This window comes from Chlorocebus sabaeus, chromosome 14 (genome assembly GCF_047675955.1).
Source record: "Chlorocebus sabaeus isolate Y175 chromosome 14, mChlSab1.0.hap1, whole genome shotgun sequence".
Taxonomy (NCBI): domain Eukaryota; kingdom Metazoa; phylum Chordata; class Mammalia; order Primates; family Cercopithecidae; genus Chlorocebus; species Chlorocebus sabaeus.
In genome coordinates this window covers 90831485-90856903 of record NC_132917.1, presented here as the reverse complement: position 1 = coordinate 90856903, position 25419 = coordinate 90831485, and the positions used below count along the sequence as shown (strand labels likewise).

General features: G+C 41.5%; 2 gene segments (V, D, J or C); both read left to right on the top strand.

Annotated features, from left to right (window-relative positions):
* LOC103241327 (immunoglobulin kappa variable 2-24-like) overlaps positions 1-25419 on the top strand; it is a 978355-nt gene that overhangs the window by 288556 nt on the left and 664380 nt on the right.
* LOC103241318 (immunoglobulin kappa variable 1-9-like) lies at positions 15864-16387 on the top strand. The segment is given in 2 exon segments: positions 15864-15939; positions 16065-16387. Coding segments are annotated over 2 exon segments (378 nt in total).

Here is a 25419-nt window from a genome sequence, read left to right as displayed (position 1 = left end):
TGCTAATGTTGTTAAGTTTTTCAGTATTGATAGAAGGCTTATCTGTAATATGGAGCTGGAAAGCCCCAATTGTTTCAGTGACGTGTGTAGTTGGGCTTTGGAGATCAAGAATGAAGGAACATCGAGAAGATGACAGATTACCCAGGGGAATTCCAGTGGGTATTTGCTGAGAGACGCATAAAGGAGCAGCCACAAGAATAGTAGCTTGTGTTGTGAGGGGTCCGAACACTGGGGGAGTAGAGTTGATGTAAGGAGAAAGGCTTTTTAAGGAAGTGCGAAGAAGGGTGGCAGCTTGCTGACGTGGAATGTCTGGGGAGGTCTTGCTGGACCCATCTAGAAAGTAAAGAAGTTCTTCAGGAGAGTAAAGGTTTGGGCTGTTGAAAGAAGTTAGGAGATGTTGGGAGGCAGGAGATGTTGCCCAGTAGGTATGTAAGGAGGGGACAGCTGTGTAAGCATAGGAAGAAAGGGAAATGCAAAGCCAGCAATTGTTCGCTAAGGAGGGATTAGAGACGGCTAGGAGAGGGTGAGTGAGACTGATAGTGTGGTGGAGATAGCTGGGGAGAGGGAGAGGGTGGCATAAGCATGGGAATGAGAATAAGAGTGAGTATAAAAGTAAAGAATAGGACTTCGTCAGGGTGAAAGTATTGGAGTGTGCCCTGCCAGCAAAGATCATCTATCCACTCTAAGAGGGAGTCAAGAGTGGCAGTTTGGCGATAGGAGCAGGAGATATCAGCTGTGATGGTTTGGAGAAACAGTGTAAACCAGCAGTGTAAACAAGAGCAGGGCATTTATGAGTAGTTGAGAATGGTGACTAGAAGTATGACTAGACAGAAAATAGTAGGGATGACAAGTTTTTGGGGCACAGTCCAAGTAGTGGGAGTGACTGCATAAAGCCCTGTTGCAAAAAGTAGGGTGAGGATGAATAGACCTAATAGAATGAAGGGACATATTAGGCTTATAAGAGTTATTCATGTTTTCAGAAATGTGAGTGAGTTTAAGGGAAGTAGGGGAGAGTACTTGTGACTTCCAGGAGAAAAAGGAAAGATCAGTCTTCCTGTCCGATGGACACAGTTTTATTCTGGAATGGTGAACCCAATGGAGAGGGTCTTGCAGACGGACAGCAGTTGGGGTGCTATAGATGACTAGGTAGGGTCCAGTCCATTGAGGCCATAGAGTGTGAGGGGTCAGACTCTTAACAAGAACTGATCGTTCAGCTAGGGTGTCTTCACATGGCTGGAAATCTGGAGGAGACAGGAGAAGATTAGCAGCCTGGACAATTTCCTGTCTAGCTTGCTGAAGGACTGCAAGATAGTTGCCCAGAGGGCCAGTGTCTGGAACAAGGTTGGGGCCAAGCAAGAAAGTGAGTCCATATAAAATTTCAAATGGATTGTACCCTGTAGCATCTTGAGGGCAGGCCTTAATTCTGAGAAGGGCAAGTGGAAAGAAGTACTGTCAAGTCCTTTTTAAGTTGGAAGCTGAGCTTGGTGAGGTTTGTTTTTAAAAGATCATTAGTTCTTTCTACCTTTCTTAAAGATTGAGGACACAAGGGGTTATAAAGTTTCCACTGAATATCAAGAGTCTAAGAGACAGCTTGGGTTATTTGACTAATAAAAGCCGAACCATTATCAGATTGAATAGAAGTAGGGAGGCCAAATCAAGGAAGTATATCTGTTAGAAGGGAAGAAATGACTGCAGTAGCCTTTTCAGAGATAGTGGGAAAGGCCTCGACCCATCTGGTGAATGTGTCGATCCAAATCAGGAGATACTTAAATTTACAGAAATGGGGCATAGGAGTGAAGTCAATCTGCCAATCTTGTGTTGGAGTAAATCCACGAGCCTGATGTGTAGGAAAAGGAGGAGGCCTGAGAAAGCCTTGAGGGCTGATGGCATGGTAGACACAGCATTGAGAGTTGATGGTCTTAAGGATGGATTTCCATGAAGAGAAGGAGATGAGGGGCTGCAGGAGGCGAGTCAGAGGCTTGTATCCCACATGGAAGTGGTCATGAAGGGAAAAAAGCATGGACTGAGCTTGTGAGACAGGAAGAATGAATTTTCCATGATTTAAGAACCACTTGCCCTGAGTTGCAAAAGACTGGAAAGGCAGGTTTTCAGAAGAGTAGGTGGGAGTGATATGACGAAGAAACATGCTGGCCCTCTGGAGTGGGAGGTGGAATATTAACGGGTATGGAGTCATTGACTATTTCTTTTGCTGTCCTGTCGGCATAGGCATTTCCTTTTGCAATAAGATGAGTAGGTTTCTGGTGTCTTTTACAATGAATGACTAAAGGCTTGGCTAGCAGGAGAGCAGCCTTAAGGAGGACCTTTATTAGGGAGGCATTGATAATGGAAGAGGTTTGTGTGGTAAGGATGCCTCTTTCAGCCCAGATGGCAGCATGGTTATGGAGGATGTGCAAAGCATATTTGGAGTCAGTATAAATGTTAATGTGCATTCCTTTAGCGAGAGAGAGCACACGAGTTATGGCAATCAGTTTGACTTGTTGCAAAGTGGTGGAGGGAAGAAGTGCAGCAGTTTTGATAATAGAGTTGTGGGACACATCAGTACATCCAACATTAGCTGGTGACAATTGATTGGGTGGTCTGAATTTTGAATTGGAAGAATAGAAATATGAGGAAAGGAGGAAGATGCTATGTGTATCAGGGAAATACAGTAATGTGGTTCAGGACTTGTGTTGGGTACTAAGTGAGAAGCTGGGTTGAAATCATGCCCATGGCTAATAGTTACTGTTGGGGTTTCAATAAAGAATGAATAGAACTGGAGGAGTCGAGGAGCAGATAGTTAAGTGTGAAAGGTGTAAGGAGGATATTAATGCTTGAAGGTTATGAGAACTGTAAAGGGTAGGTGGAGCATAGCTTGTGAGTTTGAGGGCTTCCAGAAGTATTACAGCAGCAGCTGCCACCACACGCAAATATCAGGGCCACACCAGAGTTGTGAGGTCAAGTTATTTTTTGTTTCTTTTTTTTTTGAGACAGAGTCTTGCTCTGTTGCCCAGGCTGGAGTGTGGTGGCGTGATCTCTGCTCACTGCAAGCTCCGCCTCCCGGGTTCACGCCATTCTCCTGCCTCAGCCTCCCGAGTAGCTGGGACTACAGGTGCCCACCAGCACACCTGGCTAATTTTTTGTATTTTTAGTAGAGACAGGGTTTCACCGTGTTAGCCAGGATGGTCTCGATCTTCTGACCTCGTGATCCACCCGCCTCGGCCTCCCAAAGTGCTGGGATTCCAGGCGTGAGCCACCGCGCTCAGCCAAGTTGTTTTGATAGAAAGGCAACAGGCCATGGTCCTGGCTCCTGTGTGAGGATTCCAGCAGCATGGCCTTGTATTTCAGCTGTGTGTAAGGAAAAAGGAAGGGACGAGTCAGGGAGTGCTAGTGTGGGAGCTCTCTCCAGGGCCTTTTTGAGAGAGCAAAAAGAAGAATGGGGCAAAGACTTAGGGTCTAAGGGATCAGTTAAGTTACCTTTTGTGAGCTTGTAAAGTGGTTTGGTTAGGATAGCAAAGCCTGGTGTCCAGAGTCAGAAATATCCAACAATGCCTAAGAAGGAAAGGAGTTGTTGTTTGGTGGTGGGGATTGGAGTCTGGGAGATCAACCGACCACGGTCTGCAGGAAGGGTGCATGTATGTTGATGGAGGATTAAACCGAGATAGGTAACACCAGGGGAAGAAATTTGTGCCTTGGAGGGGGATACTCAGTACCACTTTGAATAGAGATGTTGAAGAAGCAGGATAGTGTCCTGCTGGGAAGATTGGTAAGAGGGGCTGCAAAGAAGAACATCAAACTATCGAAAAGGTGGGAGGCAGATGAGTGAAAAGAAAGCAGACCATGAGAAAGGGGCTGGCCAAGGTAGTGTGGGCTGTCCCTGAAGCATTGGGGCAAAACAGTCCGGGTGAGTTGTTGGGATTGGTGGGTGTCAGGGTCAGTCCACATAAAGGCAAAAAGAGGCTGAGAGAAGGGATGCAACGGGGTAGTAAAGAAGGTGTCTTTGAAGTCAATAACAGAATAGTGAGTTGTGGAAGGGGGTATTGAAGATAGGAGGGTATAGGTGTTTGGCACTATAGGGTGGACGGGAAAGACAATTTGATTAATAAGGCAAATATCCTGAACCAACCTGTAAGATTTGTCCAGTTCCTGGATGGGTAGGATAGGGGAGTTGTATAAGAGGCCATGTTGTAACAGGTGGGTGATAAAACAGGCTCTAGTGGTAACAGTGATTAGGTTTTAATGGGATGGTAAGAGGTGCATGATCAGTCACCAGGGAGGGATAGAGGTATCCTATATTTGTGGATTAAGTCAGGGAGACACAAGGGGAAGATGGGAAGGTGGCTTAGAAGAGAAGAAAAGGGTGGCAATAAGGTGTGGCTCTAGCCCAGGAATAGTCAGGGAAGCGGATAGTTTTGTTAAAACGTCTCGACCTAATAAGGAAACTGGGCAGGTGCGGATAACTAAAAAGGAGTGCATAAAAGAATGTTGTCTGAGTTCACACGAGTTGGGGAGTTTTAAGAGGTGTAGAAGCCTGGCCATCAGTACCCACAACACTTATGGGGGCAAGGGAAATAGGTCCTTGAAAAGAAGGTAATGTGGAGTGGGTAGCCTCCACATTGATTAAGAAGGGGACGGACTTACCGTCCACTGTAAGAGTTACCCAGAGTGTCTGTGATGGTCCAGGAGGCTTCTGAGGCGATTAGGCAGCATCAGTCTTCAGCCGCTAAGCCGAGAAGATCTGGGAAGGAGTCAGTCAGAGAGCCTTGGGCCAGAGTTCCAGGAGCTCTGGGAGTGGCTGCCAGGCGAGTTGGACAGTCCAATTTCCAGTGGGGTCCCACACAGATGGGACACAGCTTAGCAGGAATCCCAGGCTGTGGGCATTCCTCGGCCCAGTGGCCAGATTTCCAGTACTTGAAGCAAGATCCTGGGGGAGGAGGCCCTGGAGGAATGCCAGGCTGCTGCGATTTAGGCATTTTTAAATTTTGTGACCCAATGTAAGCAAAACACTATCTGAGACAGGTCTCAATCAATTTACAGGTTTATTTTGTCAAATATATGGCTTATGGGCTGTGACAGAGCCTTAGGAGGTCCTGCAAACATGTGCACAGGGTGGTTGGATTACACATTGATTTTATGCACTTTAGGAGACACAGAAATTACAGGCAAAGACATAAATCAATACACATAAAATACACATTAGTTTTTCCTGGAAAGGTAGGATATCATGAAGAAGGGGCTTCCAGGTCATAGGTGCAGTCAAAGATTTCCTGACTGGCTACTGGTTGAAAAAGTTAAACTCTGCCTAAAGAGTTGAATTCACCATAAAGAAATGCTTGAGTCTAGAAAACGGGGGGTTCTTGTCATGTAGATGAATCCTATGGGTGGCAAATAAAGTAGACAGTGAATGTTGCTTATCAGACCTTTAAAAAATGTCAGACTCTTTGGAAAAGACTTAGTAAGTGGAGGAGATTCTCTATAGAATGCAAATTTTCCCCACAACAGGCAGCTTTGCAGGGCCATTTCAGAATATGTCAAATAAATATTTTTAGGGTAAAATATTTTTATTTTCTCCAGGGCCTATTATCTGTCATGTTGGAGTATGGTATCTTGTTGCTAAAAAGTATCTGTTTTGTCAGTCCAAAGGTCTCTGTTGTAATGACAATGCTGGTTAGTTTGTCCTAGAAAGGTAGGATATCTTGAAGCAGGGGCTCCAGATCATACATGGATTCAAAGGTTTTCTGACTGGCCACTGGTTGAAAGAGTTAAGCTCTGCCTAAAGAGTTGAATTCATCGTAAAGAAATACTTGAGTTTAGATAAGGGGGTGTGGAAGCCATGGTTCTTGTCATGTGGAAGAATGCTGTGGGTAGCAGACAAAGTAGATGGTGAATGGTGCCTATTAGATGTTTAAAAAAAAAAAGTCAGACTCTTTGGAAAAGACTTAGTAAGGGGAAGAGATTCTCTCAAGAATGAAAATTTCCCTCACTACAGGCAACTTTGCAGGGCCACTTCAGAATACGATGAAGAAATATTTTTAGGGTAAAATATTCAGATTTTCTTCAGAGCCTATTCTCTGTCATGTTGGAGTATGGTATCTTACTGCTACAAAGCATCTGTTTGGTCAGGAGAGTACAATGAAGCACATCTATACCCATCTGTCATCATGGCCTAACTTAGTTTTTCAAATTTCTTTGAGGTACTCTCTGCCAAAAGTGGAGTCCATTCAGCTGGTTTGTGGCCTACAACTTAATTTTTGATTTTAACACACAGAAAAAAAAAAATCACTGCAAAAATTCAATCTGAAATAGATTGGTAAAGAAAAATTAAGTGCTTCCTAAATATTCCTACATGTCAAAGAAAGAGAAATTATTAGAATTCAGATGAGAAATTCCCCTCATACAAAAGATTAATGATTTTCTTTTTACTATCTCAGTTTGGGTCCACCAGCAATGAGGATTCCTGTTTAGGCAGCAAATTTACACTGGGAGGAAGGGAAGAAAGTGAGAAAGGGAACAGAAGATGAATGGTAAAAGATACATCAACAACCCACCTGACTCAGGATAACTGAAGATCGACCACATGTGGAAACACAGACTAAAGTCCTTTGGGCTGTTCCACCTGAGAGATGACGAAGCTGGGGTATGTGTACACCTCATCATGTCCTCACTGATTGTGAGCTGTCTCTCTTGTTCTCTTTCAAGCTGCTATAACAGGTTCCTTGTAACTGTGTAATTCATAAAGAACACAAATTTGTTTTCTCACACAAGTGGAAAATGGGAAATTTAAGATCAAGGCATGGGCAGGTTAAGGTCTGTTTTCTTTGCTTTCAAGATGATGCCTGGAGTTTTGGGTCCTTCAAAGGAAGGAAGGCCATGTCTTAACATGACAGATGAGCAGGAGAGAGAGAGAGAGGGATCCCAGCACTACAATGCCTGTTTATATGTTTATAGTGACATTAGTGTATTCCACTAGAGGGCTCCACCCTGACAACCTAAGCACATCCCAATAGGCCCCATATGGCATTACCTCTACACTGAGAATTAACTTTTCAACAGATGGATTCTGGAGGACACTCTGAAACCATAGAACTTGCCTAAGAGATACTCATTCCAGGCCATTTGGTTAGCAATGTATGCAGGCAGAGTACTCTGCCCAAGACTGTAAAGAACATAAGACATGTATATTGCCATTGGAAATGAGCAGAGGTACAGCAAAGGGAAAGCCGTAGACTACAGAGGGGAACTCCTACATCCATCCTGGTACAGTTAACCCTTGAATAACTTGGGTCTGAAATTTGCAGATCCACTTAATTTTCTCACATGTGAGTTACCTGTGAGCAAGCAATTAATAAGTAGTAAATATATTTTCTCATTTTTATAGTTTTCTTAATAACATTTTTTCTTTAGCATGCTTTATTGGAATAATAGAGTATATGATATAAATAACTCTTAAAAAGTATTAATCAACTATTTATTTTATCACTAAGGCTAGCAGTCTAGCCTTTCTAACTTATATTAGAAATGCAAAAGTTCTACACAGGTTTTCATCTGATGCACCAGTGGTCAGTGCCCCAACCTCCACGTTGTTCAGGGGTCAACGGCCCTTTCAGTCTGTAGCTGCATCTCTCTAGAACAGCATCTTGGCAGGTGGGTTGCAAGTAAAGGAATCCAGAAAATAACATCTCAAAATATGCTGCATTGGTATGATGATTATGTAAAACCCACGTCATTTAGAAAGCAGCAAATGCACAAAAAGGCTATTCCTAAATATCCCTTATCTGCCTAAAACCAAATTTTTCAGAAGGAAACCAATTTTCAAGAAAATTCTTCCTGAGAATTTTTGTATCAGGATATGTTTATGTTTAACACAAAACAGGAATCAAAAATAGAAGAGACTGGGAATTGATACATTATACAGGCAGGCTGTTACCTGTCCTTTTGAGGATGCATTCTATTCTCATCTATTCTCTCCAGGTTGCCAACACTTCCCAATTCCCTCTTCCCTAGAAAGGAAATATGAACAACTGGATCTCACTGAGTTATCTGGGAATCACCCTGCTATGACATCCTGCTGCATTTCAGCTGAATTTTGTTTGCCTTTTCTCTTATTATTCTTCCTTTTGTCAGTTTATTTAGAGGACAAATGAAACTTTCTTCCTTTCTTGCAATATAACCAAGTCCTTTAAAATTCTGGTGGCTTACAAAGCAGCAGGAAAGTTTGTGCATGGGATTTGCAGGAAGGGAGGAAGCACTGTGATTTGGCTCATGAAGTCAGGCATCAGTAAAATTTTGCACAGCCCTAGGCTGCAGCCCACTGATGTTCATATAGTTAGATCCACTTCCCCTGCTACTGAGCCAGGTTGGGACATTTTTGGGTACATTAGAGATGTGCGATATAATGATTACAAATCATTTCCAGTTTCATTTGAATCAAACTGCTTTCTCCATGTACATAGGCAATTGTTTGATAAGAGATTCAGTGTCTCTTTCCTAAAAATGTTAACAGGGTTGTTGGTGTCTGGGTCATGGTGATGTCCCAATCACTGATAAAAAGTAAAAGAAGAAAGTGGCATTGATGGTGCATGGCAGGGACATGCTCCGTGCAGTGGCCACCCTCACTAAGAGAGATGAAATTTGGGAAATAACACTCAGTGGCAGAAAAGAAGGTAGACTATGAAGGTGCCCAACACAAGAATAAGCTGCAGTCCATTTAGTCTCTGGGTACTATAGAGACCTGCAGCTCTTGATAATGGTGGATCTGTGAGTGCTGCATGCATTGAGAAAACATGGTATCATCTCTGTGCATCTGTAGTAAATTGCTTGATCTTATAGTGGTAAGAACAATGGCATAACACCATTACCTAATACTTACAAATATACATAGCATCATGCCAATAAATTTTATTTTTAATTTTTTAATAAAGGAACAATGTTAAACTCACAGAAATGTTGCAAGTATAGGACAAAGTACACCCTTCCCTAACAAGAATCATTTAAGAGTCTTTTGAAGACCTGAGAATCATACCGTTTAACATTTTATTATGTATTTCCTACAAACAAGAATGTTCTCCTAAGTAATCCCCATACACCAATGAAATACATTACTCCATTGACTCCTGAGGAATATTTCAAACTGTCAAAAAAAAAAAATACCTAAAAATTGTCTCTCATAACAAAATAGTCCCCAGTAGAAACACATTCTCTGCCAACAAATTTGTGCTACCCTGCTCTTACCTGGAACACCTGGGGACACTGAGCTGGTACTAAGTTATTCTGATGAGCTAGCCCTGCAGCTGTGCCCCATCTGCCCCATCTTCTGCTCATTTGCATGTTCTCAGGGCACATCCTCCTGCCCTGAAGACTTCTTAATAGGCTGGTTACACTTCGTGCAGGAGTTAGACACAGTCCGGACGCAGCATGGACATCAGGGTCCCCGCTCAGCTTCTAGGGCTCCTGCTGCTCTGGCTCTCAGGTAAGGAAGGGGAATATTAGGAATTTACTTGGCCCAGTGTGCTCAGTACAGCCTGACTCTTCATGGAACTTCTCTTACAATTGTGTGGATATTTGTTTTTATGTTTCCAATCTCAGGTGCCAGATGTGACATTCAGTTGACCCAGTCTCCATCCTCCCTGTCTGCATCTGTAGGAGACAGAGTCACCATCACTTGTCGGGCGAGTCAGGGCATTAGCAGTTATTTAGCCTGGTATCAGCAAAAACCAGGGAAAGCCCCTAAGCTCCTGATCTATGATGCATCCAATTTGCAAAGTGGGGTTCCATCAAGGTTCAGCGGCAGTGGATCTGGGACAGAATTCACTCTCACCATCAGCAGCCTGCAGCCTGAAGATTTTGCAACTTATTACTGTCAACAGCGTAATAGTTTACCTCCCACAGTGTTACACACCCGAACATAAACCCCCAGGGAAGCAGATGTGTGAGGCTGGGCTGCCCCAGCTGCTCCTCCTGATGCCTCCATGGGCTGAGAGTGTTCCTCAGATGCAGCCATACTCTGATGGTGTCGGTAGAGGGGGACATGAAGTCACCTCTGCATCCCAATTTCTTTTCCTTTTCTCAGTCCCAGCTGCACAGACATAGCAATGCCTCTGCTGATTTAATGAAGACAGAGATCAGAACACCTGAGGAGTCTAGTTTATGGCTTCAGTTGGAATTCATATAACAGAGAAGAAGCCACTATAGATATTCTAAGCAGGAATTGTCTTAATACAGAGAATTAGAGTCTAAACTATTGAAGTCTAAATAAAATAGAGAGATGAATCTCTAAATGTAATGTTTACTTGCAAAGAAGTGTTTGCCAAATGAGACATACAGGAAAACCCAATGGTCTTCAATATGTTGGAAGAACAATGACAAGTAAGCATTTTATGGAAAAGGGAAAATGTTACCTATGACTCTTTGAGAAAGTTCGTTGGCACTAGCAAGTGTTGGGAGCTGGCAAGCTCAGGCTGGTCAGCAGTGGTGGACAAAGTGAATCCTAGAATTATGTCAAGTTATCTCAGAAGTTGTGGATCAATTTGATTTCAGGTTACAATGAGCCAAAGCAGTGAAGCTTGCAGAGAATTTTGTTACTGAAATATCGGGGATTCAGTGAAGATCCTGCTGCTCACCACACAGAAAGCCGATCACTAAGACAAGCATTGCCAAGGAACAGGTGTTAATCAGGTGCTGCAGCCGAGGAGATGGGGCACCATTCACAAATGTATCTCCCTGAACTACTAAAATTAGGGGTTTATATAGCAGGGAAGAAATGTGGGAAAACAGGAATGGGGGATAAGGAAGATAATTTGGTCAACAGGAAGCAGGAGGTCAGTTAGGCAATCATAATGGGCAAAGGGTCTGATGTCTCACTCTTCCAATTCAGTGATATATAACTTTCAGGTCCTTGATAGTACCTAGAGGCCTGATGGTTGGTTTCCTGAAAAAAGAACTCAGATAAGACAAATGTAACTATTTTGAGTTTTAAGACTGAGGGAGTCAGTTTCTATGTTTATTCATAAAAACATAAACATTAGTTCCATGGGATAATAGGGCCTATTTCAACTGAGTTCTAGCAACAGTATTTTGCACCCTGAGTGCCTTTCCCTCTTGGTTTCTTGGTTCTGTTGGGCATGGCAAGAATGACTGAATTCCTACGATTAACTTTTACACTACAACCTTTCAAAGCCAAGGATATAGTAGTCAGGAAAGTTGATAGTAGAAGCAGGATTCTCTAGTACTCCCTTGGAAAATAGAATTCATCTGTCCCTGAAGTATGGGCTATCTAACCATGTGGTCCTCAGTCCTGTCTGAAAGCTTAACGGTGGGGTGCTGCTGCTCTCTGCTTCCTACAGCATCTTTCTAGGTTTTTCTCCAAGCACAAGTGTTGACAAGGAAGAAGATGGTGGGAATCGCCATGTTTGGGTGAATTCGGTTTCTAATGGCTGGCATTTGCATAGGAAAGCTTCCAAGCCTGGCTCTAAGAGCCAGGGCTTTCCTGCTAGACAAGAAGCTTTTCTGGAGCTGCTTTAAAAGAAACAAAACCTTCCCAAGGACCCCCTTTCCTCTCTCTTTGCCTAAAATAATTTCTTAATAGCTCCTATAACACTTGGGTTCCAGAGACGAGGACATGGACATCTTTTGGGGTGGGACATTATTGATTCCACCAACAAGAAACATATTCCCCAGGGTTGTCCTTCTCTAAAGTAAAATTTAAAAAATCACGAAGTATTTTTATGAATCAAGAGAGCTGGACAAAATCTTAGACTCGGGTTCCTCTAACTTGTGATTTTTATCTGTTGGGGTGTGCTCACTCACTCCACTGTCACTAATGTAGATTAATATATTGATGTCTAGGTAGTTTTAGAGGATTTTCAAAGTTTGTGACCCAGTATAAACAAAACAGTATCTGAGACAGGACTCAATCAATTTACAAAGTTATATTGCCAAAAATATGACTTATGTCCTGTGACACAGCCTTAGGAAGTCCTGTAAATATGTGCCCAAGGTGATTGGATTACACATTGGTTTTTTGCACTTTAGGGAGACACAGAAATTACAGGCAAAGACATACATCAATACATATCAGATATACATTAGTTTGTCCTGGAAAGGTCGGAAAGTTTCAAGCAGGGGCTTCAAGGTCATAGGTGGATTCAAAGCTTTCCTGACTGGCTACTGGTTGAAAGAGTTAAGCTCTGTCTAAAGAGTTGAATTCATCATAAAAAAATGCTTGAGTCTAGAAAAGGGGGTGTGGAAGCAAAGATTCTTGTTACATAGATGAATCCTATGGGTAGCAAATAAAGTAGATGGTGAATGTTGCTTATCAGACCTTTAAAAAATGTCAGATTCTTTAAAAAAGACTTAGTAACGGGAAGAGATTCTCTATAGAATGCAAATTTTCCTGACAACAGGCAGCTTTGCAGGGCCACTTCCGAATAGGTCAAAGAAATACTTTTGGGGTAAAATATTTAGATTTTCTTCAGGGCCTATTATCTGTCATGTTGGAGTATGGTATCTTATTGCTACAAAGTATCTGTTTTATCAGTCCAAAGATCTCAGCTGTAATGATAATGCTGGTCAGTTTTGTCTGAACCCCAAAGGGAGGACACCATAATGAGGCACATCTAAATCCAACTGCCAGTCATGGCCTAACCTAGTTTTTCAGATTTCTTTGAAGTTCTCTCTGCCAAGAGAGGAGTCCATTCAGCTGGTTGGTGGCTTACAACTTAACTTTTGGTTTTAATACCCAGAAAAAGAAATCATTGCATAAATTCAATCTAGAATAGATTGGTAAAGACAAATTGTTTCCTGAATATTCTTACATGTCAAAGATAAAGAAATGATAAGACTTGAGATGATTAATACCCCTCATACAAAAGAATAACAATTTTTTTTTTTTTTCTTTTTTTTTTTACTATCTTAGTTTCAGTCCACCAGCAATGATGATTTCCATTTAAGCAGCAAATTTACACTGGAAAGAAAGGAGGAAAGTGAGGAAGGGAACAGAAGATGAATGGTAAAAGACACATCTACAACTCACCTGACTCAGGAGAACTGAAGATCAACCACATGTGGAAACATGGACTAAATTCCTCTGGACTGTTCCACCTGGGAGACTAGGAAGCTGTGGTATGTATACGCCTCATCCTGTCCTCACTGATTGTCAGGTGTCTCTCTTGTTCTATTTCAAGCTGCTATGACAGATTCCTTGTCACTGTGCAATTCATAAAGAACAGAAATTTATTTTCTCACACTTCTGGAGAATGAGAAATTTAAGATCAAGGCATGGGCAGGTTAAGGCCTGCTTTCTCCATTTTCAAGATGAGTCCAGGAGTTTTGGGTCCTTCAAAGGAAGGAAAGCCATAGTGCATCATGACAGAGGAACAGGAGAGAGAGAGAGAGAGATCCCAGCCTTTTAATCCCTGTTTATAGTGGCATTAATGTATTCCACTAGAGGGCTCCACCCTGACGACGACCTAAACACATCCCAATAGGCCCCACATGGCAATACCATTATACTGAGAATTAACTTTACAACAGATGGATTCTGGAGGACAGTGTCAAATCATAGCACTTTCTAAGTGATATACATTCCAGGCCGTTTGGCCAGCAATGCATGCAGGCAGAGTTCTCTGCCCAAGACCATAAAGAACATAAGACATGTATACTGCCATTCTAAGTGAGCAGAGGTACAGCAAAGTGAAAAGCCCTAGACTACAGATGGGGACTGCTATATTCATCCTGGCCCAATTAACCCTTGAATAAATTGGGTTTGAAATTTGCAGATCCACTTATATTTTCTTCTGTGTGTATCACCTGTGAGCAAGCAATTAATAAGTTGCAAATATATTTTCTCATTTTTATAGTTTTGTTAGTAACATTTTTTCTTTAGTATGCTTTATTGGAATAATAGAGCGTATCATATAAATAAACACAGTGTTAATCAACTATTTGTTTTATCACTAAGGCTGGCAGTCGAAAGTAAGCTATTAGTACTTAAGTTAGAAATGCAAAAGTTCTACACAGGTTTTCAACTGCACCAGTGCTCAGTGCCCCAACCTCCACATTGTTCAGGGGTCAACAGCTCTTTCAGTCTGTAGCTGCTCTCTCTGGAACAGCATCTTGGCAGGTGGGTTGTAAGTAAAGGAATCCAGTAAATAACATCTCAAACTATGCTGCATTGGTATGATGATTATGTAAAACCCACAGTATTTAGAAAGCAGCAAATGCACAAAAAGGCCTTTCCTAAATATCCCTTATCTGCCTAAAAGCAGATTCTCCAGAAGGAAACCAATTTTCAAGAAAATTCATCCTGAGAATTTTTATATCAGGGAAGATTAACACAAAACAGGAATCAAAAATAGAAGAGACTGGGAATTGATACTTTATCCAGGCAGGCTGTTACCTGTTCTTTTGAAGATGCACTTCTATTCTCATCTATTCTCTCTAGGTTGCCTGCACTTCCCAATTCCCTCTTCTCTAGAAAGAAAATAAAATCAACTGGATCTCACGGAATTATCTGGGTAATCACCCTGCTATGATATCCTGCTGCACTTCAAATGAATTTTGTTTGCCTTTTCTCTTATTATTCTTCATTTTGTCAATTTATTTTCAGCAAACATTTAGATGACAAATGGACCTTTTTTCCTTTCTCCCAATATCAGCAAATTCTCTTAAAATTTGGGCTGCTTACAAAGCAGCAGGAAGGTTTGTGCACAGGCTACAGCACTGTGATTTGGCTCCCCTACTCAGGCACCAGTAAAATTTTGTACAGCCCTAGGCCGCAGCCCACTAAAGCTGATGTAGTTGGATCCACTTCCCCTGCTATTGAGCCAGGCTGGGACATTTTTGGGTACATTAGAGAGATGAGATATAACGAGTGTAAACCCGTGTCCGGTTTCATCTGTATCCAGCTCATTTCTCCATGTACAAAAGGCAATTGCTTGATACAAGATTGAGTGTCTCTTTCCTAAAGATGTTAACAGGGAGGCTTGTGTCTGCATCAGGATGATATCACCAGTCACTGATAAAATGTAAAGGAGGAAAGTGGCATTGATGGTGCATGGCAGGGACATCCTCCGTGCACTAGTCACCCTCACTAAAAGAGGAGAACTTTGAGAAATAATACTCAATGGCAGAAAAGAGGGTAGACTATGGAGGAGCCCAAAACAAGAATAAGGTGCACTCCATTTAGTCTCCGGGTATTATAGAGACCTGTAGCTCCTGAAATGGTGGATCTGCGAGCACTGCCTGCGTTGAGGAAACACGGTATCAACTTAGTATATCTGAAGTAAATTGCTTGATCTTATACTGGTAAGAATAATGGCATAACACTAACCTAATACTTACAAATATATATATCATCATGTCAATAAATTTTATTTTTAACGTTTTTAGAGAACAACAATGTTAAACTCACAGAAATTTTGCAAGTATAGCTCACTTATCCCCTTCACTAACTGGAATCATACAAGAGTCTTTTGAAGACCTAAGAATCCTACCATCTAACTTTGTACTACGTGTTTCCTACAAACAAGAATATTCTCCTAAATAATCCCCACGCACTAATGAAATACATTACTCCATCGGCTCCTGAGGAATATTTCAAATATTCAAAAAAAAAAAAAAAAACCTGAAAAAAGGTTTCTCATAACAAAATAGTCCCCAGTAGAAACACATTCTCTTCAGACAAATTTGGGCTACCCTGGTCTTACCTGGGACACCTGGGGACACTGAGCTGGTGCTGAGTTACTCTGATGAGCCAGCCCTGCAGCTGTGCCCAGCCTGCCCTGTCCCCTGCTCATTTGCATGTTCTCAGAGCACATCCTCCTGCCCCGAAGACTTATTAATAGGCTGGGCACGCTTCATGCAGGAGTCAGACCCAGTCAGAACACAGCATGGACATGAGGGTCCCCGCTCAGCTCCTAGGACTCCTGCTGCTCTGGCTCCCAGGTAAGGAAGGGGAACATTAGAAGTTTACCTAAGCCAGTGAGCTCAGTACTGCCTGCCTTTTTAGGGAAGTTCTCTTACTACATGATTAATTATTTGGACATTTGTTTTTATGTTTCCAACCTCAGGTGCCAAAGGTGACATCCAGATGACCCAGTCTCCATCTTCCCTGTCTGCATCTGTAGGAGACAGAGTCACCATCACTTGTCGGGCGAGTCAGGGCATTAGCAGTTATTTAGCGTGGTATCAGCAGAAACCAGGGAAAGCCCCAAAGCCCCTGATCTATTACGCATCCAGTTTGCAAAGTGGGGTCCCATCAAGGTTCAGCGGCAGTGGATCTGGGACAGAATTCACTCTCACCATCAGCAGCCTGCAGCCTGAAGATTTTGCAACTTATTACTGTCAACAGTATAACAGTGCCCCTCCCACAGTGTTACACACCCGAACATAAACCCCCAGGGAAGCAGATGTGTGAGGCTGGGCTGTCCCAGCTGCTCCTCCTGATGCCTCCATGGGCTGAGAGTGTTCCTCAGATGCAGCCTCACTCTGATGGTGTCGGTAGAGGGAGACATGAAGTCACATCTGTACCCGAATTCTTTTCTCTTTCTCAGCCCCAGCTGCACAGATATAGCAATGCCTGTCCTGAGTTAATAGAGACAGAGATCATGACACCTGAGGAGTCTAGTTTATGGCTTCGTTTGGAATTCAAATAACACAGAAGAAACCACTATAGATATTCTAAGCAGGAATTGTCTTAATACAGAGAATTAGAGTCTAAACTACTGAAGTCTAAATAAAATGGAGAGATGAATCTCTAAATTTAATGTTTTGCTTGCAAAGAAATATTTGCCATATGGGACATACAGGAAAACTCAATGGTCTTCAGTATGTTCGAAGAACAAGAAAATGTTAGCGTTTTATGAAAAAGGGAAAATATTACCTATTGCTCTTTGAGAAAGTTCATTGGCACGAGGAAGGGTTGGCAGCTGGCAAGCTCAGGCTGATAAGCAGTGGTGGACAAAGTGAATCCTAGAATAATATCAAGTTATCTCAGAAGTTGTGGGTAAATTTGATTTCAGGTTACAATAAGCCAGAGCAGTGAAGCTTGCAGAAAACTTTGTTATTGAAATGCTAGGGATTTAGTGAAGATCCTGCTGCTCAGCACACAGAAAGCCAATTACTAAGACAACAAGTATTGCCAAGAACAGACTTTAATCAGGTGCTGCAGCCAAGGAGATGGGATACCATTCACAAATATATGTCCGAGAGAAACTAAAGTTAGAGGTTTATACAGCAGGGAAGAAATGTGGGAAAACAGGAAATAGGGAGGGATAAGGAAGATAATTTGATCAATAGGAAGCAGAAAGTCAGTTAGGCAATCATAATGGGTGAAGGATCTCACTGTCCTGTTTCAGTGATATGTAAGTTTCAGCTCCTTGATGGTAGCTGGAGGCCTGATGGTTGGCTTCTTGAAAAAAGAACTCAGATAAGACAAATGTAACTATCTTGAGTTTTAAGACTGGGGGAGGGGTCAATATCTATATTTATTCAAAAATCCATAAACATTGGTTCCATGGGATAGTAGGGCCTATTTCAATTGCATTCTAGAAACAATATTTTGCACCCTGAGTGCCTTTCCTCCTGGTTTCTTGGCTCTGTTGGCTATGACGAGAATTATCCAATTCCTATGATTAACTTTCCCACTACAACCTTTCAAAGCCAAGGATATAGTAGTCATGAAGAAGATATTAGAAGCAGGATTCTCTGGTGCTCCCTCAGAAAAGAGAATGCATGTGCCCTAATTATGGGCTTTCTAACCATGTGGTCCTCAATCCTGTGTGGAAGTGTAAGGGTGGGTGTTATGATGCTGACAGCTTCCTACAGCATCTTTCCAGATGTTTCTCCAGTCCTCACCTCTGTCCCTGTGTCTGTCTTAAGTACCAATGGAGAATATTGAGTCATTCTTTTCTGACTTCCACATCTCATGGGAGGACCTCTTATTAGACAACTCTACAGGACAAAAGAGAGACAAAAAGGAACATTTACATAAGTTAAAATGATTTCTTCCCCAATGAGGCCATTAAAAAACTATATTTAAAGCCACATATTGAAAACACATCCAGCTTTATTTTCTTCTTCATGCAAATTTATGTTTTCAAATATTTTCAAGGTTGTAAAGGTTGAAAGCACAATTATTTGTCCATGGAATGATCAAACACCTTTTTAATTAAATGGAGTTAACATTTTCTTGAAAATTTGTACTCACGGAAGTAAAGGAATATATTTAAAATGTGTGAAACTATGTTAGAAATTATTGGGCTTAAATTCAACTGTGCAGTTTGGTTTGGGATGTTGTTGACTCCTGAGACCTGCCACAAGAATCTTGTGTCATGTGTACTCACTGCTGTTCAGCCTTGTCCTCAGAAAATTGGTATCTATAGACTGAAGGCAAGCTCAGTGCCCTTCAGAGAAACCACTCAGCTGAGCCCTTCCTTGATCAGCCAGATGATTGTGAACATGAGCACCCATGAACATGAAAACAAATGTTTCCTGTTATCACCCACTGAGCTGTATATTTAACCAGTTACCAATCACTAATGCATGAAAGCTTCTTAATACAGTATTTACACCTTTACCTATATATACACAAATATATTTTTCTTAAATTGGTGGTATAAATGTGAACATTTAGTAATGAAATTATGCAGTTATTAAGGGAAAATAAAAGTCAAAATTAAAACTAATTAGTATTTTAGTATAAAAAATTAAAATTTACTTTATGGAAAAATGTGCATATATGTATATAAAATACATAGAAGTGAAAACACATTTATTTGATAAAATATTGGCTACAAATATATATAGTATTCATATACATTTAAATAATCTTTGTTACATTCCATACAAAAATGGCATTCTGCAGCACATATAGTTGATGCTCTTGCTAAGAAAATTTCTTTGTATTCTTTATTTTAAAACTCTACCAAATGCTTGTCCTTACCTATAATATTTTTCCAACTAAGTAGAGTTCCCAGGTTAGGACTAGAACAAATTTTGACTAATATTGAATATTAACCATGGCATCCTATGAAAGTCTCCATTATGTTCATGCCCACAACGATGATATGCCAAATAGAGTTCTCACAACAATGGATGCTGGATGGAGTCACATCAGTGCCATTGTCAGGGAAGCCCTGGAAATGTAAAAACCATAACAGCGGGTAAACTGCAAGGATTACATCTGATGATCACATTGCCAAGAGAACAGCAACTTAATCATATTGGCTGTTGGTTTTCACAGATCATCAGGCCTCAAAACAAATGCAACAGGATGATTGCAGACAAAGCCATTCTGGATGAGCTATGACTGGATGTTTCAAAAATGAGGCATAATCAAAGAAAATGCTTTCCAACTGAACATTAATTGAAATGCCATTAGTGAGCAGGGGCTTTTAATAATGAGGATGATTCAACACTTGGACTTCAGTCAGTCACCTTTCCCAGCTTTCTCAGGGAGTATCATGAACCAATGTTGTGGAGGTCCCAGTGGGGACTCAATAATATGAGTTGCAACTAACTGAGACTTACAGGGCTACTGGCTCTTATAAATACCTAATTTGCCAAGAAGAACCCTTAACATTGTATGACGCATTAGGGCTCAGACTAATAGCTGGTATCAGGTGATTCTAGTGGACCTCATGTAACATGAGGAGGGCAGTGGTTATTTTCCTACATATGAATTTGCCTTTCTTTTCAGTTATGTTTCTGTATAAAATATTACTTGAGGATTTCCCAAGTGCTTTTATCAGTGTCAGGAAATTCATCTATAATATGGATTTGGATCAAGCAAGCTGTTTACCTCAAAAAATAAGTGAAGCGAAGTGTAGCTCACGCTCTTGTCATGTGCACAGGTGCAGCTTTCCCTATAGACAGGGAAAAACTCATTATTAGTCAAGCGAAGTTGGCACACAAACCCTTGTGCTGTTGAATTGCTATGCTTTCAGAGGTGGTGGAGGCTCTGAAACACTCAGGGGGATTGGTGCTTTTACTCTCATAAACAGAATATTTTTATCTTGAAAATGAGCTGTAGACTCATCATTGTTATGCCAACTGAACACCTTGAAACACTCGATTTCTATTTTCTCAGGGCTGTGGTTTTCTGGTTGACGGTTCTTTTTTTTTTTTTAGATGGAGTCTTGCTCTGCTGCCAGCCTGGAGAGCATTAGCACCATCTCAGCTCATTTCAATCTTTGCCTCCCGGGTTCAAGCTTTTCTTCTGCCTCAGCCTACCAAGTAGCTGTCACTACATGTGTATGCTATCACACCCAGCTAATTTTTGTATTTTTAGTAGAGACATGGTTTTCCCATATGGACCAGGATGGTCTCGATCTCTTGACCTCATGATCTGCCCCCCTCTGCCTCCCAAAGAGCTGGGATTACACATGTGAGCCACAGCGCTGGCCTGGTTAATGGTTCTTAATCCAAAGAGTTGACATAACAATTATTCCATTAAATTGGAAGAAATGAGATGATAAACATGTGACCATTTAGACTTAATACAATACTGGACAAATTGTCAACAAAGGGTTTTAGAGTGTGTGCTTGGGCCATAGATCGAGTCCATATAAAGCAAGAGCAAACATAATTGATTTTACATATTTTAGAGAGGAAGTACAGAAAATATGGACCCTAGGGGACCTTCTGGAATATTTGTATTTATTGTAATTTCCACTGGTAAAACTCAGAGATGATTTCAACAGTCATCAGGATGAAGTTCTAGGGATCACAGACATATGAAGCATTATCTGCATTTGGATCCCCAGTGAGGCAAAGGGAAGATGAAACGCATAGTGGAATATGGAGGGGTAAACACCAGGGACAGCCTCCTGGTCAGCTTAAACATCGAAAAATGTATTTATTTTTCTCTATAGTTTTATCACTGAATCAGTTGGATCTGAGAAAAGCAGTTATGTCTGGTTAGGCAGAAAGGTGCTTATTATCATAAATTAAATGGATCGAAAACATTTGGAGAAACCAGTGTGGAAGCTCAGGCAACTCCAAGTATTCCTTTTGCTATTCCTTGACCCTGCCCACCCTGTGTTTTCACAGTGAAGGAAGACACGCTCATGTTTATAGAAATGTGGCAAGTGAAGATATTGTGATAGAAATGTGGCAAGTGCCCACAGGACTGTGCTGCCTGGCTGTGACCCAGTTCAGGAAAATGAGCACATTTGAGTGAGATCAGGCACTTTCTCTCCCTCATTTCAATCATAAACCACTGTGTAGTAACACAGCTAATGGGCATTCTTCACCACATCCGGGTTTTAGGAAGCCAAGGACATGAGGAGTAGCCTTTCCAGATGCTACCATAGAAAAAGTATTGCCAGAAACTAGAGAATAAAATAAATATGAAAGAAACTGTTGACAATAACGAAATGAGCCATTCATATATGTGTGTTAAATAATTTAATCTTTTCTATACACCCTTTCTTTAAAAAAAATCAAAGTGCTATTTTTAGCCACCTTTACAATTTAGACCACAAATTAAATAATAAATAAACAAATTAATGGCTCATGAGACAAGAACATTTTTTCCTAGATGGCATTGGGCTGAACAGATTGGAGTTTCCCCACATTTTGGGCAGGACAATGTTATGTGGGTACCATGATGTCCTTTGTAAAGAAATTCTTTATGTTAGGTTGTAGTGTGCTGCACTTGATACTAGTAATGCCTGGAAATTGAAGTGTAGAAAGATGTATATTTATGATAGAAAGCCACAGGAAGCACTTGGGCAGAAATAACCCCTGTACGCATGAAAACTGATGAATCTGCATGAGACTGAAATGTAGATGTAATCAATACAGGCAGGGCTGCAGAGAAAGGGGTCAGGTCTCTAGCAGTTGATAGCAGAGCTGCTGTCCTTCTGGCAGCAGTAGTGAGAAGAACTGCTCTCTTTTCTGCAGGAGACAGCTTGAATGTGGAGTTTCAGGCAGCAGGAACTCCTCCCCAGCCTGCGCTCCAAGTGCTGTTCTTGGAATTGTTCTAGTGTCTTTGCCTGGAGCCTGTTCCTTACAGCCTTTCAACAATTTGTAAGGAATTTAATATCTCTAGTAAATCCCTTTATGCATCATGGATTTGACATTTCCAACAGGGAATACACACAGTTCATAGGGCCATCATTCACTCCCTCCTTTTTTCTTGCTAAAGATAATGCTTTCCAGGTGGACCTGCCAGAGGAAGCCAACGTGAACAACAATCCATGTCATCAAAAATGCAAGACAAATAAGCTCGACAAAACCACTGGGTTCTCATGTATCTGCACTGTCCCCTGGTACAAAATGGGAGAGTGAAAAATTCTTAGCTCCACCATCAGAGAGATGGCCTAATGTGACCTCCTCAGTATAGTAAGTCAGTATTTATAGACATTTAAACACCGACACTTTTAACACCAACATACAGGCAAAAGTAGAAAAAAAAAATTGGACTACATAAAAATTTAAAATGTGCATCAAAATACATAATCAACCCAGTGAAATTGCAACATGTGGAATAGAAGAAAATATTTGTAAATCACATATCCGATGGGGGTTAATAATATCTACTGTACAAACATAGGTCCTACATGTCAGCAATAAAAATAAAATACCTGATTAAAAATGAGAAAAGTACATGAATAGACATTTCCCTAAAGAAGACTATTTAGAGATAATTAGATAACTAGCATAGAAAAAGATGCTCAATATTATTAATCCTCAGAAAAATAAAAAGAAAACCCCACTTGACACTTATTAGGAGATTTTTTTTTTCCCAACAGAGACTGACCAGCCTTGATAAGAATATAGTATTTGGAACTGCTGTGGACACTGTCATGGTGATGTAAATGGCCCACCTTCTATGGGAACATATGGTGATTCCTCAAAGAATTAAAAATAGAAATACTATATAACTCAGCCATTACACTTTTGGACATATACCCAATTGATTGAAGACATTAACTTGAGAAGATATTAGTCTACCCATATTCAGAACCGAATTATTCATAATAGCCAAAAGGTAGAAGCAACTCACATCTTCACAAAGGAGAGAACTGGTCATCCAAATGTGGTGTGTACATACAATAGCATATTATTGAGGGAAATTCTGAGACATGCTACAACATGCATGAAGCTAGAGGACATTACACTAAGTGAAATAACTCAGTCACAAAAATACTGGGTTATGATTTCACTTTGGTATTTGCAGAACAGTTTCCATTTAGTCATGAATCAACCCAGTCTCCTTCCCTTTCTTGCTTGTAATTTTCAGGAATAACTGTAGAATGTTCTGGAAATGTAACATTCTGAGATAGGGCAAGATTGGCCAATATAGCCTGGGCTCTGTGTCTGTCCCTACTGGAAACAGTAATTCCTTCAACACTAGCTCAGTGTGTCATGTGATTCCAAGACATAAAACCCAGGGTGGACTGCATTCCAGGGTCCCTCAGCTGCAGTCCTTGTGGGGTATGTGTGGTCTAGAGTCAATCAGGACCGGGCAGTTTTGTGTGCTCTCATGCTGACTCCCTGTAAGTAATAATTCACTTTATGTAACTGGTTGTGCACAGGTGTTCTGTCTCCCTAGATTTGGGTAAGTTGGTGACCTGTGCACAGCAAACTTTCTTGGCAAAATTGGTGCAGTGAGTACGTTTGATCTGAGAGAACCGTGGCTTATTGGTAAAGTTGGAGGAAAAATACTCTCCAGTATCTGGCCCAGGACAGAGACATCAGCCTGGGGCTGCAAAGGCTGGACATGCAGATGGATGTTTAATGAAGAGAGAGGATAAATGGGACATTTGTCCTCCTCCCATTAATAAGGATCAGCTGGCTTATGAACTGAGACAGAGAGAAAAGAATGTGGAAATAGGAATGGGGTACACAGTTCTCTATTTATTAGACAATTGTATGACTGCTCATTCCTAGGGCCAGAGAGCACAGGACATGGATAATCAGATGGACCCTGAGTCACTCAAAATGAAACAAGAAAGATACTCTCAGTGGTGCCTGAAGCATCTAGGAAGGAACTAAAATCAACAAAAAGGGCCTTCACAGAAAAGGAGGCTCACTCTCTATAAAAGAGACATGGAAAAAGGCCAGGGAAGTTTTGTGCCTCCCGGTTGGTGTAATTGTTTGGTTAAGTCACATTACAGAACAAATGTCTTTGTCTGAACGGCACAGTTAGGAATAGGGCCAAGGTCTCCACCAGAGGCTACTGGCCCTATTTTCCTCTCAAGGTGAAAGGTGAAAAAAAGGAATTCAGACTTCTCTGGGATTTTTATATGCTGTAATCCACCTGAAAATATTTCCAGGTCCTGTCAGAAAAAATTAAACTGATGACATCAGAAGGTGTCAGGACAAATGAGGACCCTGTGGTGAGTATGTGCTCATGTCCTGATCTGCTTGTGGACCATTCCCTTTGGGCCATGTTGGGAACTGGTGACCATGACTCTCACTGCAGAGTGCAACAGAGGTACTGATATTTTGCTGCTGTGCCACAGAACGTCACTGCTGCCTGAGGGGCTATCCCCACTCATAGCTAAGTATTCAAGGCATGACAGTGGGGCATATCCACTCCTGCCTGCCTCCTAAGCTTCCCAAGCCCCAGACCCTTATTCAGCAAAAGCAGGACTGCATATTCAACGGAGATTGGAACACTACCTAGTTAATTTAATAGTTGGTACAATACGATGAAAATGTCACAAAGCCTGGTGTCACAATGGAATGACCCACTTTGGCAGACCAACAATGGACTGTTGAAGGATGAATGCCAAGGCCACCTGAACAGGAAACCGAGGAGGTATCCAAGGTATACTTACGAGGAGGTATCCCAGGTATAATTAATTGTTGTTGGTCCTGGTGGCATCCACTAATAAGAAGGAGACCCACAAGCTAGTAGGTATTTTTGGGTACTGAGGATAGTAGAAAGCTTACCTGGGTGTTCTTTTGGTCACGTTAGTCAAAATCACGAAGAAAGTTGCCATCCTTGAACGAGGCTCTTTGCAACGGTACCCTTGGAATCTGTTCAACAAGGCATGACTGAGGCACTTCTTTAAAACCTTTAGAGCCTGCTTCCTTGATGGAAATCCAGGTGTTCACTATTTCTATGCATGCTGACTGAAGCCTGTGGCAACAGCAGACACCAGTTGTGCCTCTTTTGAAAGGCCACTCCTTGCTCGCTGTAGGACACTGATAGGGTCTGAGTGTCTCAGAGCTAGAGCATCAGGCATGACGCTGCTAACTTAACTACCCATTCTCACTTTGTTGCCTGCAAACACAATCAATAAAGCTGGACAGGTCCAACAGATCCAAATTATTAAATGGAAATGATGCAGTCAGAATTTGTCCTAATCCAGTTCCCACAGGATCCATGTGCAAATGAATGAATGCCCATAAACAAATGACAAGCTTCCTAGAAGGAAACAAATGACCCATAGGGGACAATTTAGCTTC